The sequence below is a fragment of the Prunus persica genome, chromosome G8, assembly GCF_000346465.2.
Source record: "Prunus persica cultivar Lovell chromosome G8, Prunus_persica_NCBIv2, whole genome shotgun sequence".
In the NCBI taxonomy this organism is placed as follows: Eukaryota; Viridiplantae; Streptophyta; class Magnoliopsida; order Rosales; family Rosaceae; genus Prunus; species Prunus persica.
The window spans coordinates 1,635,035-1,653,787 of NC_034016.1; the positions used below are offsets into that span (position 1 = coordinate 1,635,035).

General features: G+C 36.8%; 4 protein-coding genes across 5 annotated transcripts; 1 reads left to right on the forward strand and 3 right to left on the reverse strand.

Annotated features, from left to right (window-relative positions):
* LOC18768597 (bidirectional sugar transporter SWEET1) lies at window positions 1,103–2,276 on the reverse strand. Its single transcript, XM_020570195.1, has 4 exons — window positions 2,210–2,276; window positions 1,810–1,846; window positions 1,614–1,709; window positions 1,103–1,310 (listed from the first exon to the last, which is right to left on the reverse strand). The coding sequence occupies exons 1-4, from the start codon at window positions 2,274–2,276 to the stop codon at window positions 1,103–1,105; spliced, it is 408 nt and encodes a 135-aa protein (XP_020425784.1).
* Window positions 8,383–11,003, reverse strand: LOC18767099 (pentatricopeptide repeat-containing protein At2g29760, chloroplastic). 2 transcript variants are annotated; one of them, XM_020569711.1, is made up of 2 exons: window positions 10,695–10,785; window positions 8,383–10,581 (listed from the first exon to the last, which is right to left on the reverse strand). In XM_020569711.1, the coding sequence occupies exons 1-2, from the start codon at window positions 10,726–10,728 to the stop codon at window positions 8,981–8,983; spliced, it is 1,635 nt and encodes a 544-aa protein (XP_020425300.1). In that variant the 5' UTR covers window positions 10,729–10,785; the 3' UTR covers window positions 8,383–8,980. The 2 variants fall into 2 exon arrangements, with proteins under 2 accessions (XP_020425300.1, XP_007201186.1); XM_007201124.2 differs by having other exon boundaries at window positions 8,383–11,003.
* Window positions 13,253–16,043, forward strand: LOC18767699 (pentatricopeptide repeat-containing protein At3g21470). The gene has a single exon (XM_007200686.2). The coding sequence runs from the start codon at window positions 13,840–13,842 to the stop codon at window positions 15,466–15,468; it is 1,629 nt and encodes a 542-aa protein (XP_007200748.2). The 5' UTR covers window positions 13,253–13,839; the 3' UTR covers window positions 15,469–16,043.
* LOC18767872 (psbP domain-containing protein 4, chloroplastic) lies at window positions 15,782–17,816 on the reverse strand. Its single transcript, XM_007200517.2, has 5 exons — window positions 17,315–17,816; window positions 16,868–16,971; window positions 16,594–16,705; window positions 16,245–16,472; window positions 15,782–16,138 (listed from the first exon to the last, which is right to left on the reverse strand). The coding sequence occupies exons 1-5, from the start codon at window positions 17,619–17,621 to the stop codon at window positions 16,074–16,076; spliced, it is 816 nt and encodes a 271-aa protein (XP_007200579.1). The 5' UTR covers window positions 17,622–17,816; the 3' UTR covers window positions 15,782–16,073.

The window sequence follows — 18,753 nt, forward strand, 5'->3', positions numbered from 1 at the left end:
ATTAGACAAAAAAAGGGATTGTATGCTACAACCATTTTATCTTATGAATATGCACTCTCTTATAATTTCACCGGCTTATTGGAGAAAAGGGTCGATAAGGCCAACAGATTTGGGTTTTAAATAGTACAGCAAGTTGTCCCATAGCACTTTGTCTTATGTGGGTTAGGGTTACGATAGTTTTCGTATCGACTGTCATCTATCACAACACAAAGTATCTTATCGACTGTCATCTATCACCAAGTCTCGGAAGTCGTCAATTTGGTGAAGTTTTCTTGGAAAATCATGAGCCGACAAAAAAACTGTGTTGTCTGAAATAATAATGTCATGATGGTTTAGTGGAATTTAAATCAGCAGAACTGAATTTGGCTCTATGAGTTAGCAACATGTGTAGGAGATAAGAATTTGGCTCCATGACGTGATTGATATTTTTGACTATTAGAATGAGGAAACATTCACTTATATACATGGATTGGTTATTCACATAATATTGTATCCAGTATCATACAATAATTACTCAACAACGAGGAGATAAAATCTTGTGTAGACATAATTATAGGTACACAAATGATAGAACGGTGGCAAATGAGCAAGGGAATTCGAAAGCAGAATCCAAGCTTTGGCTAGGATAAGGATGTTAGGAATTGCTAATCCATCATGAACAAGGGAATTCGAAAGATGGAAGTTGCAAGCAATGTATATTACCAACTCACGATTTCAGCTTTTAACGAACGACAATTAAAGGTGAGATTGGGCATGCAAGTTGCTACTTGGGTTTAGGCATGCAAGTTGCAACTTGAGATTAACAAATGGTCTTGACCGAAAAAACCAAAAAAAGAGATTAACAAATGGCATGCAAGTTGCAACATGGGATTACGCTTTAATTGGAATTAACTTTAGAATTAAGCAGTTTAGGTGAGATTACCAACTGAATTCACTAGACTTTTTCTATCCCTAAATAGTCTTTTTAAATCCCAATTGAATACATTCATATGGATTAGTTCTCCACTTGTAGTTCAAGTTAGAGATCACCATTTGTGGCCCAAAGAAAAGTTTTTTACAAAACCAATTACCTTCATTATATTTGTTAAATTTAATTCCCTAATTATGTGCTTAGGGTTTCTTTGATTTTCTTTGGGTTCTGGCGTTGCTTAAATGACAGCGCAGAAGTGAGGAGCTCAAGAATTTTTTCCTTTTCCATCTTGGGAGCCAGTAGGAAGACGATCAACAAGTATATGGCTTCAATAGCTGCTCCGATAGTGTTGATGGTCAACATCAAAATGTTCTTTGGAGACACAAGTGGCAGGCCGTACCTGTTGGATGTTGCAAATACGAACTTGTTAATTCACTAAACTACGTAGGTCATGAAAATTTATTGGTGCACACAAATACGGTAATTAATGTTCTCTTATCAAACTTATGTTTAAAATGTGACGTGCGAAAATGAACTTAATCAATGTCTCATATTCATTCCATATGAATAAGTCACCTTCGTATTATTTGGAAGAAGAGATGAAGCCAATGAATAAGAGATTCAACTTTGTATTGCTTAGAGACCAAATTATTTAATAAAAGTACCATGCACTGATCAAAGCCCAAGAAACAAAAAGACATACCAAGCCGCTGAAAGGAGCAAAGTCATGAGGTAAGGAATGCCCGAGAGGTACTGCTCTGTGAACTTATTCTTCTTCATGATCCTCTTCAATGTAGTCCTATTAGTATTAAACCAAAATCCTTAATTCAAATTAAAACATGATTGTGTGCATAAATGATTTTAAGCTTTGACAATATCTAAGCGTACGTAGTGCATACATTGGCACCAAGAAGAGGAAGAAAGCGATCGCATTTCCTGCATCAAAGTAAAGAGGCATAAATCGATAAACAAAATCCGAGGAACAATCTAAGGTTGAAGAAAAGAAAAAAAGGAACTGAAAACCCCACCAAAGACTGCTCGGAACAAGAACTTGAAAATATTCATGAAGTCTTTAACACCAAACATTCTGAAAGATAGCATGCAGTTAAGAAAGGAGGGAAGAGATCAAGCCCTGAGCCTGAGAAGGAAAATCCATTGTGAAAGAGATTGCGAAGCCATTTATACGCTTAAATTAATGAGAGAAAAAATAAAGAAAAATAACAAAATATATAACAAGAGCAAGCCAGCCAGCTTTTCCGGAGAGATTCCCCCATGCAAAACTAGTGCCTGCCTACCTACCGCTGACTAGCATAACTCCTACGCAACTCAACTCTTTACCCTTGAGAGATTGCCCAAATTGTGACATATTTTCGGTTGCAACAAAATTGTGACTTGACCTAGTGTGAATCTAGTGAACTAGCCATAACATTCTTACCTAGCTAGTGGCATTTTAATTCCGAATTAACGTGTCGTGTCGTGTCTCATCCGGTTTATAAAATTTTCTTATTATTATTATTTTTTCTGCTCAAACAAATGATAACAAAATACCAGAAGCTATAAATTTTAGTATCTTACAAAACCATAAAAGCTTGTCATTTAATATAATTAGATATAGGATTAAATTAATTAGATTTTCTGGTGCCAAGAGATTGAATATTGAATTATTGCTTTCAAGAACATTCCAATTCTAGTAGTCTTTGGACAATATTCATAGTGGGATTTCTGTTTGGCAAAGAGCAAATCAAGGAAGCATATCATCGACTCATCCAGGGTGTGTGTGTGGGGGGTCCCTTCCCTAGAAGCACCCAAATTTACGGCCAAACATATTAGATTTGTGCTTGGACTTGAAACATTGAATGATGGCTCTCTACTTATAAGAAGGTGCTGACCAACTTACCTACATACTTAGGGACCAGTAGCGAGGTTTAAATTTCAAACTTGGGACGTTTGTCGAATGGCGGCGGCTCATGTTAGTGATATTTATCTCTACTTTGTTATATTAAGTTTAAGGTTCAAATTTCATGTGTGGACTAAATTTTGATACATGTGTGTATAGGGAGGGTTGCCCCTCTCTTGTGTACTGAATTCTGAAGTTCGTTCAAAATTATTATATTCAATTAAAAAAATAACAAAATTTAATCTGACTCCCTTTCATTTTCAGCTGGAAAATCCAATTCGAACCGATGCGATTATTCAGTTTGGCACTGTCAGGCTGTTGTCAACTTGGTTTCAGGTGGATATATGTGTACATCATTCATTTCGCAAGCTAGATCACGCTATGACTCCTCCCAACCCCGAAACACATATGAGATCGAATTCCAATTTTGTTTTTTTTTAATTTGTAAAGGTTTTTTTTTTTTTTTTTTTTTTTCCTGTAAACCCTAAACGCTTAATTATCATTTATGGTTCAATTTCCAGTAATGATATCTGAGGCAGACAAGGTCCAGGTCATAGAATAATAGAGGTCTCTGTATTGAAGTTCTTGAAGGCTGCATTGCCCTATAGGGAAGGAAGCTTGCACAATCTTTTGCTGGTTTGAGAGTGCGCCACAGTGTGTTGTCGGGATATCTTAGCTATTATGGGATAGGAATGAATAAACTCCATGGCCGATACAATTCCAATTATTTTATCTGAACAACCACCTAGTAGGAAAATCAGTGTTAAATATGGACGAAACTACACCTTATTAATGGAGGTGTTTTCTTTATTTTATGGCAAGTTCATTATGAAATTTTAGCCCGTTGTTATGAGTGCCTTATGAGCTAGGTTAAAGTGCTGCATGAAGGTTTCAAACATGGTAGTCAAATGCGATTTTTTTTTTTCTTGTTTTCAGATAAATTGCATTCTGAATACATTTAGATAATTGTATATAATATTGGGGATTTCTTTTAGTTTATTAAATTGACTTATTCTTGTACAATTAGGTTTTATTACCTTTCTTTATGTACATATATGTAACCCTATATATACCTCCTTAGAGCACTTTCACCCGTTGTGCCATGGCAAAAGGGCAAGGACATGAATAGTGTCTGCCCTAGCAATTTTTTTGATGCATTCCTACTCCTTGCCATGGCAACCCAAGGACAATCACTATTCACAAAGTATATGAGGAGATGAATTTGTATGGATTTTGGTGTGGGAAGTGAAGAATATGATTATAGGTATTTATAGAAAAAAAAAATCTGAATTTTTTGGTATTTAAATTGGTCACTGACGTCACACTGACATCATCATATGACCTCCACTTACCTAGACAGTAGCCCAGACAAGTCTCGCCTTTGGGCTTGCCCAGTTTCAGTGTCAATTTTTCCTCGATTGGAGCTTGTTTTTGGAGCCTAAGCCTCCTGTAAACACGAATTTCCTGCGACAAATGAGACAAGAACACGTGTACAAAATAATTTTGTATTAATGAAATTTAGGGTTACAATCTCTGTATTGAATCCTCTGATTCGATCTCCAAAGTGTTTAAAGAAAATTTGTGTTTGATACAAGGGTCGTAGAGACTTGATCTTGATCAAACGGGTAGCACGAAGCTTGTTTGGTGTTTGGGATTTTTCTATGGTGAAGGAACCGGCACGTATTTGTTGTGCTTGGTGGCTCTTCCAAAGTAGGGCGAAGAATGCAGAGAGTTTTCTGTTTCTTCTGAGTGCTAGGTTTTTTCCCCGACCCCTTCTTTCGTTTTGAAGCCTCCTATTTATAGGCTTTTGTCGGATGCTTGACCTAAATAACTTTCCCTATTTAAAACCTTGATTTGTGGGATTCTGATTTGATTTAAATCAATTCCCATAATCTGGCAATTTAACCAGATTATCTTTAATTGATTAACCTGATTAATATTTGATTTAAATCAAAGTCAATCACAGAAGATTCATTCCTTTAATTTTGTCTTCATCTTGAACCGTTTGATGCACTCCGTCGGATGTCGCCATTTGTCATTTTTGACAACTAATCCGATTTTGATGAGTCACACGCCACATGGGCGAATTACGGGGCCCACGATTTAATCCACCGAACCCTAATTATTTTCTTGTCAATGGAATTTATTGCACCCAAAATTTCTTTGTCTACACCTCCTTTTGCCATGACAAAAGGGGATGGGGTGAAAGTGCTCTTATGTGACCCTTGAATTTTGTGTTACAACCTTAGCCCTGTCACTTAATGAAAAATAAATCTTTGTACAGCTGACTTATCCAAATTTCATATCATCAATCTTCTTATTTTTTAGATAAGAGCACTTAATTAAATCTTTGAATTGGCATTAATTTATAATCCTGCAAACAAGAAAAGGGGAAAAAAGAAGAAGAAGAAATTGAAGTACAAGAGCCATGCGACAAGATTGCCAACTTTTACCAGCAAAAACTTTTTGCCTTGGCCGAATAATTTCATTATCGCCGAAACAGCCTCACACTGTTATAACCAGCCTTACGAAAACAAGTATTTTTTAGTGTTCTAGATTTTGGAGTTTCCCACTATTAGACCTTCCCAATTGATCTGACCTCTTCTCTCATCTGAACGTTTGCACTTTATTACTTTACGGACGTTATTGTAAAGAATAATGCTAATCTTACCATATTTGTATACCACATTCTTATACCATCTTATATAGCCGCTGATGTGGACATCTACATCAATTAAAATTATTTAATATTTTCTTTTCTTTTATGATTTATTCCAGTATTTGTTTTTCTAAATTGTCTTAATTAAAATACACTTCATTGATTTAATTGATGTGGCATATAATATGGACATGCCACATCATGTGGTATAAAAAGTGTAGCATTACTCTATTATAAATAGAGAGAAAAGTATAAATGGATAGTAAAAAATATATGACGAGAAAATGTATATATTTATATAGGGTTTAGGGAAGGAAGATTGAGATATGGAAGGTGCAGTGTTTTTGCATGAAACAAACAAACAACAGAATTTATGCATCCAATTTGCAAGTTGCAATTTGATGGGTGAGAGTGACAAGCTGAGAACTTTTCCAATTCACATCACCAAAACAACAGATAACTTGGTCACTACTGAACCAGACAACCATATCATCACGTCACATACGTACTGGTATACTATTACTCTCTCTCTCTCTCTCTCTCTCTCTCTCTCTCACATGCCAAGATTTTTTTTAGATGAAATGTATCAAGTTTCATCTGAAAAAAGCTTGTATAGAAATGTCCAAAAGACTCGAGCGTTAGTGTGATTTTGGTAAGTGAGATGTTTCTTTCTTTTTTAGTTCATCTAAGCATTCAGTTGAGGCTTACAAACTAGGTTAACTAAGTATAAAGATGGTAGTCATAATAATATATATATTTTTTATTTTTTGTTCATTGCAAAAATGATGTTGATCAATGTTTTTTTCTTTCAACGAGCAGCCAATGTCCGTCAATTTGTCATGATTGTAATGTTTTTTTTTCTTTTTCAGTTCAAATGCAGGAAAATGATGAGATATGTGGACCTTGACGATGCTCATGTATGGGTCTTTTTGGCCTTGATTCTATAGGAAACACTTTTGTACATAAGCGCTTTTGTTAGAAACGTTTATTACAAGAACGTCGAAATGTTTGTTATAAATTTAAGTGCTTCCTGAAAAATAATTAATTGTAAGTGCTTCATATATAAGCATAAGTGTGGTGCTTCTATGACCATAAGTACTTTCAAATTATTCTGCATAACACAGTAAGAAACGCTTTTAGTTGCTAGAAAACACTTTTATCTCCTCTAAAAGCACTTGTCATATATATGTTTTTGGTTTTAAAATTAGAATCTTATTGTTTTTTTGTTTTTTAACAAGAAAAATGGCGTTAAGCCAGGGTCATTTTCTCAATGACAACGTAGGGGGGTGCCGGCAAATCTGCTTGAATTTTCTGCTATCTAAGCAACTATTTATCATTATTATTATTTTAATAATATACTAAACTCACACTAAACTAGTGGGTTATTTGCTAAGCTCCTTACTCAGGTTTTATTAGTGCGAACAGAAAATGCTCCATCTTCCTGACTTTCTGCTTCACTTGTTCTTGACCATTTTGTTTCATTCACTACACTTAAGGAAGATTGTGTATGCAACGGCCCAAAAAGCTTAAGCATTAGTGTAGTTGCAAAATTCTATAGTAAGGGTGCAATATAATATAAAAAAATTATTCTCACTCCACTCTGTTTTACTATTGACCCAAATTCAAAACACATAACATACATGCATTTACATATAATAAATATCTATATAATTCTAAGAAACTATAGATTTTAAGGGGATCTTAAACTGTATTAAAAATTAATGTATGGAACCTGGCACAATGTTTCGATATTTCGGGGATCTGAAAATTACATGAGTAATTCTTCATGGACATGAACAAGGTGCGATAGATCGCCCTTTTGATTTCAACCATCACAATGGAAAGCTAACATTGATATCAGACCCAGTAATGCTATCTCAAAGTACTTACAGCATCAGTCACTAGAAAATTTACCTCACTATGCACATGGCATGGTATCAAAATATTATCAATTCCTTGTTCTCGAGCTTTTTCGTTGAAGCTAAAGCCCAGACGTGGAAGCTTTCTAGAGGCGTTCCATGTTCTGCTATACCACCATAACAACATCTGGATCGGGGAGACTAGTTAGTGTAACAAGAAATGAATTCAAATAGAGGAGTAAGTAATGGTACTACTGTTCACATTTTGAAACACATCCTTCTCAAACAGTGGAAGCTGATCAACGATGCAGTAGCAGCTTGAACTACATTACAATGAAGAGTTGGATTCAAAATGCCAGATCTTCGTATGTGCTTCAAGTCTATTAGATCCAATCCTGCGTGCTTGCAATTCTATTCCAGCATTGCCTTAAAACCAATGGCATCAACTGGAGACTCAAATAGCTTCACTGAAGTCTTCAACTCATACCACAAATCAGCTCACATGCTGCTTTGATCTATACAGAGTCTGGAAAAAAAAATCAACTAAACCAAAAATGCAAGGATAACTAAACCAAGAGAGCTTGAGAACGTCCAGTTCTGGCGAACATATAAAATAAGCAATTGCCAATAATTTTCTGATAATTTATTATTCCTCCTTAGGAAGTATTAATCGCTATGCTATCTAAAGTATTTCCTGACTAATCACCAGGAAATTTCATAATTGAATAGGAACTATACAATGTAAACCGGAAGAATATTCTTTTTGTTGGACATGATGAAACAGAACTGCTAACAGAAAACACCGATCAACTTCACTTCAAAAATTGTTAAACATAGGCAACCCAAAATTGGAAACGTATTTTCCACATTACTATCATCAAGCTAGATGAAAGAATTTTAGACACAAAGGATCTAGAAACTTATATGTTGTCAAGCCAAGGTTCTCTATTATCAACCTTTTCAAGAAACACTGTGTAACGTTTATTTGCATTGTCTAAATAAAACACCAACCTCTGTACTAAAATAATAATTGAAATAATAGAATAAGAAGGCCATCTATCTAGAGGGAAAACAGAGTTTCACCATCAGGAACAAAAGCGATTCCCCATATCAGTCTTGTATGACAACATTGTAAATTAAATGTTCTCAGTTGCAAAGAGTTTTTCATTGTCATTTGTCCATTTTAAAACTATTGTGGTTCCACTATGCTCCCAAGCTATGGAGTTTGGACCATGGTATGTGTCCCGTTGATAAGAGAACAAACTTCCTCTCAACTTCATTATCAATTAAAGAAAAGAGCCCAGCATGTACCTGTAACACCAGGAATCCCTTCATTCCCACAGATTCTTTCCGTAGTCAGTACCCACAGTTTTTTGTAAAAGAAAAACTTTACCTTTCAACCTTTCTTCACTGAACCCATGTTTGCCTAGTGCTTTCTCTTGCTACTTCTCACGAAGCAGATGTCTTCCAAAATGTGCTTTTCTGATTTTATCTTGGAATTTGAAGTACCCAAGACCCAAAGTACCTCATCACCCTCAGCAGGTTGGACATAAATGCTTGGGACATCATATAAAAGGACTACTCATTTATCATTTCTTTTTTCTTCCCAAACACCACAATAATGGTGACCATAGTGCAAAAGACCACTCATATATTCATAGTCCATTGCATACTGCTGCTAAGTGGTCATTTAAACTATTCAAAACAACGTAAAGTTCTTTTCTTTGCTCATGCCTTGTGTCATGGGCTAGGAACTCATGGATCTTGTTCCCCATTTGGATTGAGCTACAACCAGGAACCTTTTCTATTCCCTGCTGTCTCATGACTTGCCTATAGGTCAACACATCTTTCCATTGTCCCATTGATGCACTCAAATTTGAAATAAGAGTTAAATAGCTGGGATTTGCAGGCTCCTTCTCCATAATCCGTCTGGTTAGAGATTCCAACAGATCTCCATTTCCATGAATCTTACAGGAACCTAGTAGACTGGCCCAGATGACAGCATTTGGCTCCAAATGCATGTTTTCTAAGAACATGACTGCTTCTTCCAACTTCCCGGCCCGACCTAGAAGGTCAACCATGCAACCATAGTGCTCTATTCGGGGTTTGATGCCAAACTCTTGTTCCATCTGATCAAAAACTCTTTTACCCTCTTCCACAAACCCTCCATGAGTGCAAGCTGACAGAACAGCAATAAAAATGACATCATCTGGTTTAGTTCCCTCTGAACACATTGTATCAAAGAGAGCTATGGCTTCTCTGCACAACCCATTGACAGCTAGACCTGACACTATCGTTGTCCATGTAATTATACACCTTTTAGTCATCTTTTTAAAAACTGCTTTTGCATTTTCTACATGTCCGCACTTTGCAAACATGTCTATTAGCGCATTCCCCAGGGGAACAGACAAATCAAACTTGTTTCTCTCAATATAGGACTCAATCCATTTTCCATGTTCTAGAGACCCCAAGTGAGTGCATGCGGATAGTAAGCTAATCAAAGTACTCTGATCAGGCCTGCACTTGCCGTCTATTAACATCTTGCGAAACACACAAAGAGCTTGATCAAACATGTGGTTATGAACATAACCGGAAATCATGGCATTCCATGATACAACATTTTTAGAAGGCATCTGATTGAATATGTTCCATGCAGATTCAAGATCTCCAATCATGCTGTATCCCGAGACCATGGCCGTCCAAGAAACTACTGTTTTCTTGGGCATCTGCTGAAATAAACACTGCGCAGACTTGACATCACCCAACCGTATATATGCAGTTATTAATGAATTCCACGAAACTTCATTTCTTTCTGGCATCCTCTCAAAAACTGAATGAGCTAATTCCATATTTCCAGCCTTGGAAAGACCAGAAACAACACAATTCCATGTCACAGTGCTCCTATCTGCCATTGAATAAAACAACCTCATAGCAGGTTCTATCTCACCGTGGGCCATGTAAGCAGCAATCATCGAATTCCAGGAAACCACATCTCTTTCGGGCATTTCACCAAACACCTGGAAAGCCAAATCCAAACCACCTCCGCATTTAGCATAGAAATCCAAAAGGGTATTCTGAACAAAGACACTAGAACCAAAACCCATTTTGACAATGTCACCGTGAACCATTGTCCCATCTTCAAGGGCCTCGAAAGATTCACAGCACCTAAGAAGAAAAGTGAAAGTGAAACTGTTGGGCCCAATCCTAAGCGCCTTCATTCGATCGTACACGCTCAATGCATCTATACGAGCCTTTCCTACAGAGCATTTTATCAATGTGTTGTAAGCGACAACATTGGGGCAACAAGAATTTCGAAAAACAGAATAAGCATAATGAAGAAAACCCAGTTCTGAGGAGAGAGTGAGGAACTTGGGAAGCAAAAAGCTGCTATCTTGCAGCCCATGGACAAAAATCTGAAGGTGGGTCTGCTTCAGTTCTTTGAGAGACCTGCACTCTTGCAAGATTTTAAGCAATTTGTGATGCATTGCGATTGTTCTTCATTCGAAAGACAGTTATTCTCGTTACACGAACGGGAAAGTATGGTAAGGCATTTTATTTGGTTTGGTAAATGTCACACTTTTTCTATTTATATTTTTTTTTGCTCCTCAGTGTGTAACATTATTATCACTTCTCCCAAATACTTTATAGGGTTTGAAGATTAAGTAATCTAATGTTACTTCAAAATATTGTGTGTTTTAAAAGGTGAAATGAGTCTTTGCTAAGAAGATAATGACATTACAATACCAATATGTAGTTCAAGAAAGTAATATAATTAAACTCACAGGTTTTCATTGAAAACAATCTGGTATTGCAATAGTACATATTTCCTCCATTCTTGCAAGTGCAAAGAACACACATTATATCTTGCAAGGACAGTTTTTATTCGTCGTCGTTGTGGTGAGGTAAACATGTCGTTTAGGAGAGGGAGAAGAAAGAAGAGAATAAGGAGAAGGAGAGCAAAAGAGACTTTGTGTGTATATATATAATTTTTTTTTACGTACAGCCTCGCGGCTATACTATTTAAATGTTCGAATATATTTAAAACACATAATTGCACCACTATATTTAAAAATAAAAAATAAAAAAAGTATAGACACGCTGCTAAACTATTCTTAAAAATAAAAAAATAGTATAGCTGAGAAATTATAAAAAAATTAGTATGGCCGCGCGGCTATACTATTGAAGTGTTTGAATATATTGAAAACGCATAGCGCCTCTACACTTAAAAATAAAAAATAAAAATAGTATCGCCGCGCGGCTATACTCTATTTAAAAATAAAACAATAGTATAACCGTGCGGCTGTAAGTAAAAATAAAAATAAAAAATTAGTATAGCCGCGCATTAGTATAGCCGCGCGGCTATACTAATTCAAATATTCGAATACATTTGTAATTGAAACGCATAGCCGCTCCGGTTTACTTAAAAATAAAAGTTAAAAACAGTATAGCCGCCTAGCTATACGTAAAAATAAAAATAAAATTAGTATAACCGCTCGGCTCTACTTTTTTTTTTTCACATTTTTTTTCTGACTTCAAAGATAACCCGATTCTTGTAACATTTGGGGCTCGTTTGGTACACCGCATTAGACTCTTGATAGGAGTAAATAGTCTATGTCAGGTGTTTGGTGTCAACTTGTATTATTTAATTACCCGACTATTTTATACGGGTTGGGCTTTTAATACTCTTCTTACCTGACTAACTAATACAACCCACACACCCCGGTTTAGATAATACACGCTTAATTATACGGCTAGGGAAAAAGAACACGCGTTCTACGAAAAAAATCAAACGCTCTTTTCATATTCTTCTCCCTAGGGTTGTTCTCTACTATCTTCTCCACAGATTTTTTCTTCACTCTTCTCCAGGTATCCATCTCTCACTCTCTCTCTTTTTCATACTCTCTCCAATATGCTTTATATATTTCAAATTTTTAGTGGAAATTAGGTTATGAATTTTTTTTTTGGCATTTTTTTTAATCGAATGTTTTCTTTGTATGTGATATAGTGATTCGACGTTGTGGGAATATTTAGATTGTTGGTATTAAACAGAGTATTGCCAGTTTTCGTCCAAAAACAAACAACTGTGCTAGTGTTGGTAGTTTAGTTGAATACATACATACCTGACGACTAGGAGAGCAAAATTACAAAATTAAAATTGTATGAACCTGAATTTTAGGAACCATTTATTTTTCTTTGTCAATTGCTATTAGAAAAGCAAAGATGGACTTGTCTATTAATGACCAAATTAAGGCACTACTGCTAATTTTGGAGAAAGCAAGTGATGAAAAAACATTCCTGACATTGGATGGTGCTATGAGAAAAGCATTTGTTCTTCTCTTACTTGGGGCATGGGAGTTGTGATTCACTCTTTGATGTAGTTTGGTTTATGAACAACTTTCTCTTTTGCTCTTATCACCTTAATATGTGATCACTTTGAATTATACATTATTTGGTACTGTTTTTATTAACTTATGCGAGTATGTTGGAATTTTTATGAGATATTACAATTATGATAATGGGTTATATGAAAAAAATTCTTGGCAAAAACAATTGAAAAACAAATCTTGTCATATGAATCTTACCAAAAAAAAATTTGTGTAATTTGAATCTCAATTTCCATTAAAATTATCAAAGATTTTTATTTTTTATTTTTATTTATAAATAGTCTGATCTGATGTTATCCGAAACATTACCAAACACAGTATAACTTAGTCAGATTATTTATCCGGAACAGCACCAAACGCCTTATAATATTATGAATAAATAGTCAGTACTCTCCGGAACAGATTAATACTATCCGACGGAAATTAGTCAGTACAGTCCGACGTACCAAACGAGCCCTTGGCATTTCTTGAGATGAAGTTGGTTCTATATTAAGGAAAATAAGATTGTTTCATAAAAATAATAGACTAGTTTAAAATGAACGAGCAAAGAAACAAATATGAGACTTGTCGCAACATCTCTCTGTTTTCTCTTCAAAGTATTCTCTGCAAAAGAGTGAAGAACAAAAAACGCCACCATGTCATTTGAAATTGTAGAACAAAACCTAATACATTTTATCAAACACCTACCCTGCGAGTTAACCATGCGAGCAAACACCTACCTTTGTCTTGGAGTTGCAGAAACTGTTGTTCTTGATAACCAATGAAAACAGGGAAATTATAATCGAGAATCCAAGAAAGATGGAGGGTATTCAATCCACATCCTTGACCTCATCAATTTGCAGCAACGTTGCCTGATTACAAGTTGGTGGAACCCAACACCCAATTGAGATGGACCAAAGTCGTTTGCCAGGGAGAAAAGGGAACTTGCAAACCAATACCCAATTCAATAAACCAAAGTTATAGCCAATCACAAATGGCTCAGACTCCATGAACAACTTCGACTCAAAGTTGGGTTTTTGGGGGTTAAACGTTTCTGGGTATCATGAAAGTTTGAGGATTTGGTGACAAAAAATCAATATTTTTCAATTATTTTTCTGGGGCGTATTTTTTGTGGGTTTTAGCTTGGTTTCATGGCCTTATCCATGTCTGGTGTCTCAAATCAAAAGCACGTCAAACAAAGACATGAGTTCTTCCGCAATACAAATTCAAATCTAAGTCCTGCAAATTGGTCTTTCCTTATACGAAATCACCTCTCTCAAGGATCACCTAGACAAGCGCTTCTGGTTTACACCCGAGTTCGGCATCAAGGAATCTACATTGTAGGCCTACTCCCTTTGATTCTCAAGGCTTGTGCTTCTCTTTCCTCCATAAATCATGGGAAGGCATTGCACGCAGAGTCTATCAAGTCTGGTATGAATTGTGATGTGTTGGTTGGTACCTCGTTAGTTGACATGTATGCGAAATGCGGGGATGTTTTTGAGTCCCGGAAAGTGTTTGATTATATGCCTGAGAAAAATGTGGTGGCTTGGAATGCAATAATTGGAGGGTACTTGAGAAGTGGGGATACAGCGTCTGCAGTTTTCTTGTTTGAGAAGATGTCAATGCGGACATCTGTGACTTGGATTGAGATGATCGCTGGGTTTGCGCGAAGTGGGGACACTGTGACTGCTAGGCGGTTCTTTGATCAGGTTCCACCTGAGTTGAAGAACGTGGTTACGTGGACTGTGATGGTTGAGGGGTATTGTAGCAATGGGAAGATGGAGGCAGCAAGGGAAGTTTTTGAGGCAATGCCACAGCGCAATTTCTTTGTGTGGTCATCAATGATTTCCGGGTATTGCAAGAAAGGTGATGTTAGGGAGGCCAAGTTCATCTTTGATAGAATCCCAGTCCGGAACTTGGTGAACTGGAATTCTTTGATATCCGGGTATGCACAAAATGGATTTTCTGAGGAGGCTTTGAAAGCATTTGGGAAGATGCAAGCAGAAGGCTTTGAGCCAGATGAAGTTACTGTTGTGAGCGTTTTATCTGCATGTGCTCAGTCTGGGCTTTTAGATGTTGGCAAGAATATACACGATATCTTAGGTCATAAAAGGATAAAGCTTAGTCAGATTGTTCTGAATGCACTTGTAGACATGTACGCAAAATGTGGTGATTTGGTCAATGCAAGGTTGATCTTTGAGGGGATGACTGAGAGGAACAGTGCCTGTTGGAATGCTATGATTTCAGGTCTGGCCATTCATGGACAGTGCAAGGAGGCTCTTGAACTATTTCACAGAATGGAAGATTCAAATGAAAGGCCTGATGACATAACCTTTATTTCTGTTCTGTCGGCTTGTGCGCATGGAGGTTTAGTGGATGAAGGCATAGAAACTTTCTCCAAGATGGAGAAATATGGTTTGGCAACAGGGATTAAACATTATGGATGCCTGGTTGACCTTTTGGGACGGGCAGGAAGATTAAGAGAGGCTTATGCTTTAATCAAGAGAATGCCAATCAAACCCAATGGCATGGTTTGGGGGGCTATGCTGGGGGCTTGCCGGATTTATATGGATATGGAGATGACTGAACAGGTAGTAAAGGATATTGGCACCCTAGATTCAAATATTGGGTCGGGTGATAATTTACACTATGTGCTTCTGTCAAATATTTATGCTGCTTCCGATAGATGGGAGACGGCTGAAAGGACAAGGATTGCCATGGTAAATGAAGGCTTTCAAAAGACACCTGCTCACAGTGCATTTGTGACCAGCGGCACATAGCATGTCTTTCGTGTGCCTCTTCTTGGTAAATCATTGCTCTGTGGCAGATCATGACCACTAAGCAATTACCAAAATTGATTCAAATCATAAGCGCAACTCGAACATACAAATTGTGCGGTGGCTTAAGACGAGAGGATTTTGCATGATGGTAGCTGCCGTCCCATTAGTTCATGTCAGAGTAGAGTTGACTGAGTTAATTTTGGTGATAAAACAAGATGCTTAGTTCCAATGAAATTAGACACCAGTTGCTCAAACAACCTGATATAATGTGCAAAGAATTGATTGGCATCAGAATGTCAGGCTCAACCATTGTTAAAAACAAAAGTGGAGTCCTCAAATCTTGGATTATTTAGGCATTGAATAAAACAGGAGTGGCAGCAGCTTCTGGATACTTCTGAACATGAAATCACTGCAAGGGTTCTTAAAAAGCCTTTAGCAAAATGGATTTTGCACATTCAACACAATTGTGCTGGTTTTCAGTTACATAGAACTCGTTTACGCTGCAGAGACTTTCTTTCTTTTCCCCTCATTGTGTATATTACAAGTATGAAAATCAAAATGAAGAACTTTATCTTTATGCTACCTCAGGTGACAAAAAATCTCAGTTAGACGACACGAAAGGAGTCGGCTATTTTTTTCAAATCCTTGTAATGCCTCTTCCACTGAAGACCTACAAATACAAACCAAGTATACAGTTAATTTTGTCTGCAGTTATGGCTATTGAATATTTTTTTTTCATTGTAAAAAGCATGCCGAAAGAGTCTACGTATCCGTACCACTTCCGGTCACATTAAACAAGTACAGGCGATTCCCAGCTGCAGTTGCTGTGATCAGAACATGAGGAGGCTCCAACTCATACTGGTAATATGTTCTTCCAGAGTCTTGTACAACATTTATGCTCATAACCTTCCCTTCAACATTCTCCCCAATAACTTCCGGTCCGAATGCATTGATCACTGTCTCTGGACGTCCAATTTTTTCAATTGTGGCATCTCCATCAAGATCTGGTCATAACAAGCAGAGTTTAAAAATCAATATCTAGAGACTGACTTCGGGACATGCATCCAAGGGCACTTGCCCAATTGCAGAAAGAAAAGAGAAAAACTAGATTGTATCAAAACTCACTATCTGCAAATCTCAGGACAGGGGCAACAATGACAGAGAGACGCCCCTCCTTGGAGCTACCGAATCTCAAATCGATCTCTGTACCACCTAGATCTGCTATTGATACAGGAACCTGTTGCATGGTAAAGCAGACAGATAAGTAAACTTGAGGCAGTTTTCAGACAGAAGGTAAAGCATGTGCAAACTTAAGCTCATGTTTAAATCCTTCATTTTGTTTAGCAACAAGTATCATGTACCAATTTAAGCTCCCAAGTTTGATGGATTAGATTGCTACCTCTTCCCAATCTTGAGGAACTGAAAAGAGATAAGGGATGATAGGGCTCCAACCAACGCCATGACCTCCAGACTTTTCATCCGGTCTGCGGTATGTCCTCCATCCTGTCTAAGCATATACTTCTCAGTGAATGAGACCATATACTTGAAAACAAAAACAGAGAAAAGCAACTGTAATTTGCAGGACCATTCTTTTTTCAGCCTTGTAAACTGTTCAGTTTTAGAAAGGGCAGTCTATGCATGATTTTTAGCTCATTGTGGGCTCTGCATATTATAATTATGATGTCCAAATTTATGCAACATGCACATAACACAATGCCATATTACAACTAGAAAGAAGGTTAGAATTAGGAGAGGGTAAATCTTATGATATTTTTTTTTTTCTTTCTTTTATGATATTTGAACTCTTGTTTGTTGCTATCAGAAGTTTAAGATGAAGGATACCAACCTTGTTCATCCGGTTCAGACAGACCGGGAATCCTGCCTGCTAGAAGACCTTGTTTTACCACTGCCAAGCCTTCCCTTGGAAAACCCAATACTGCAGAAGAAAACAAAGAAACTCCTGCCCACAGCACTGATCTTCTCTTCAAAATCCCAGAAAAGTTCTCAGCTTCTTCATCAACCAAGCCATTCTCTGCTTTTGTCCTACAAGTTCCATGTTCCAATGAAGAATGAACAACCAAACTCTGGGAAGGGACTGCTTGCGGCTGATAAGTCCAGCAAAAGCTGCCACTGGTAAGTAAAGCTGTTCTCATTTCCTCAACCACTTCAGAAATGGAAGAGAAGTGAGATGCTTTTAGACTTCCTGTAATTTTTTTAGTTTGTGTTCAGAAAATTTAAGACCAATAAGAGAATGTTGTAGAAGTTGAGGTTCCCAGTTGCTTCTGATTTTTTGTAGCATTTGTGGTGCAGAAATCCCTGCGATTTTTATCTAATCGTTTTAAGACTGACACGTGGCATTCTTTTATCTCTTGTGTTGTTATTTATCTCTTTGGCGCTTACCTTTTACTTCCGGTCGTCAACTTTATGCCTCCAAGTTGAAATTAGTTGATCCCTCACTTACGCAAGAAAGTTATTAGTTTTACAAGCGTTACATATTATTTCTAACTCTTATCAATAAAATACTAATAAATAAAAAAAATAAACAAATTTGTAACACTCAAGTAATCTTGAGAAGACAAATATCATAAGCATTTTTTAATGGCGGAAAGCTCTTCTTTTTATTTTTTTATTTTTTTATTTTTTACAAAGAGAATACATTTATAGAACCAAAGACATACAAAGAATGACATGATACATTGTTCTCATTAAAACCTTCATAGGACAACCTTATGAGACAAACTCTAGGGGAGGAAATAGTACCATACATGTCATGGACTGACAAGAGAGTTTGATTTAGATCACTTCGGACCATTACAATAAAAGAACAAATCAAAAACGAAAACTAACACATAGACCTCTAATGAGAATCGCAACTATAGACCAACACAGTAGACCCACATGAGAGGACCACAGAACATCTCAACTGTCAAAAGAAGCATTTTATGAGCAAAATCATAGTCCTTTGACACCCACACAAACTGCAAGGCATATCATAGCAGAAACTAGGAGAGAACACATAGAAGGAACGTATAAACAATAGTAAAAAGACCCCTAAGAAGCACTCCACTTCGACTCAGAACTGGACAAAAAAAGCCTCCTATGACCAAACATAGTTCTTTGGTCGGCGCAGAGTAAAAAAGATCACCACATCCCAACAACTACCGACAGTGTCACTGTTGCCGTCGTCGTTAAAACAGAAACAAAACATCAGCCACTAGGTATCACAACTCTCCCGAGAAAAGACACAATCAAACATCACCACATAAACAACAATAAAAAAAAATA

Coding starts and splice junctions, on each gene's coding strand:
- LOC18767099 (XM_007201124.2), bottom strand. CDS start 10,810: ATGCATCACAAATTGCTTAAAATCTTGCAAGAGTGCAGGTCTCTCAAA.
- LOC18767699 (XM_007200686.2), top strand. CDS start 13,840: ATGGCCTTATCCATGTCTGGTGTCTCAAATCAAAAGCACGTCAAACAA.
- LOC18768597 (XM_020570195.1), bottom strand. CDS start 2,276: ATGTCACAATTTGGGCAATCTCTCAAGGGTAAAGAGTTGAGTTGCGTA. Junction 1,710..1,809: donor TTCCTCTTCTTGGTGCCAAT/GTATGCACTACG, acceptor TAATACTAATAG/GACTACATTGAAGAGGATCA. Junction 1,311..1,613: donor TTGCTCCTTTCAGCGGCTTG/GTATGTCTTTTT, acceptor AACATCCAACAG/GTACGGCCTGCCACTTGTGT.
- LOC18767872 (XM_007200517.2), bottom strand. CDS start 17,621: ATGAGAACAGCTTTACTTACCAGTGGCAGCTTTTGCTGGACTTATCAG. Junction 16,473..16,593: donor TGTCCTGAGATTTGCAGATA/GTGAGTTTTGAT, acceptor TGTTATGACCAG/ATCTTGATGGAGATGCCACA. Junction 16,139..16,244: donor GTTTAATGTGACCGGAAGTG/GTACGGATACGT, acceptor TTGTATTTGTAG/GTCTTCAGTGGAAGAGGCAT.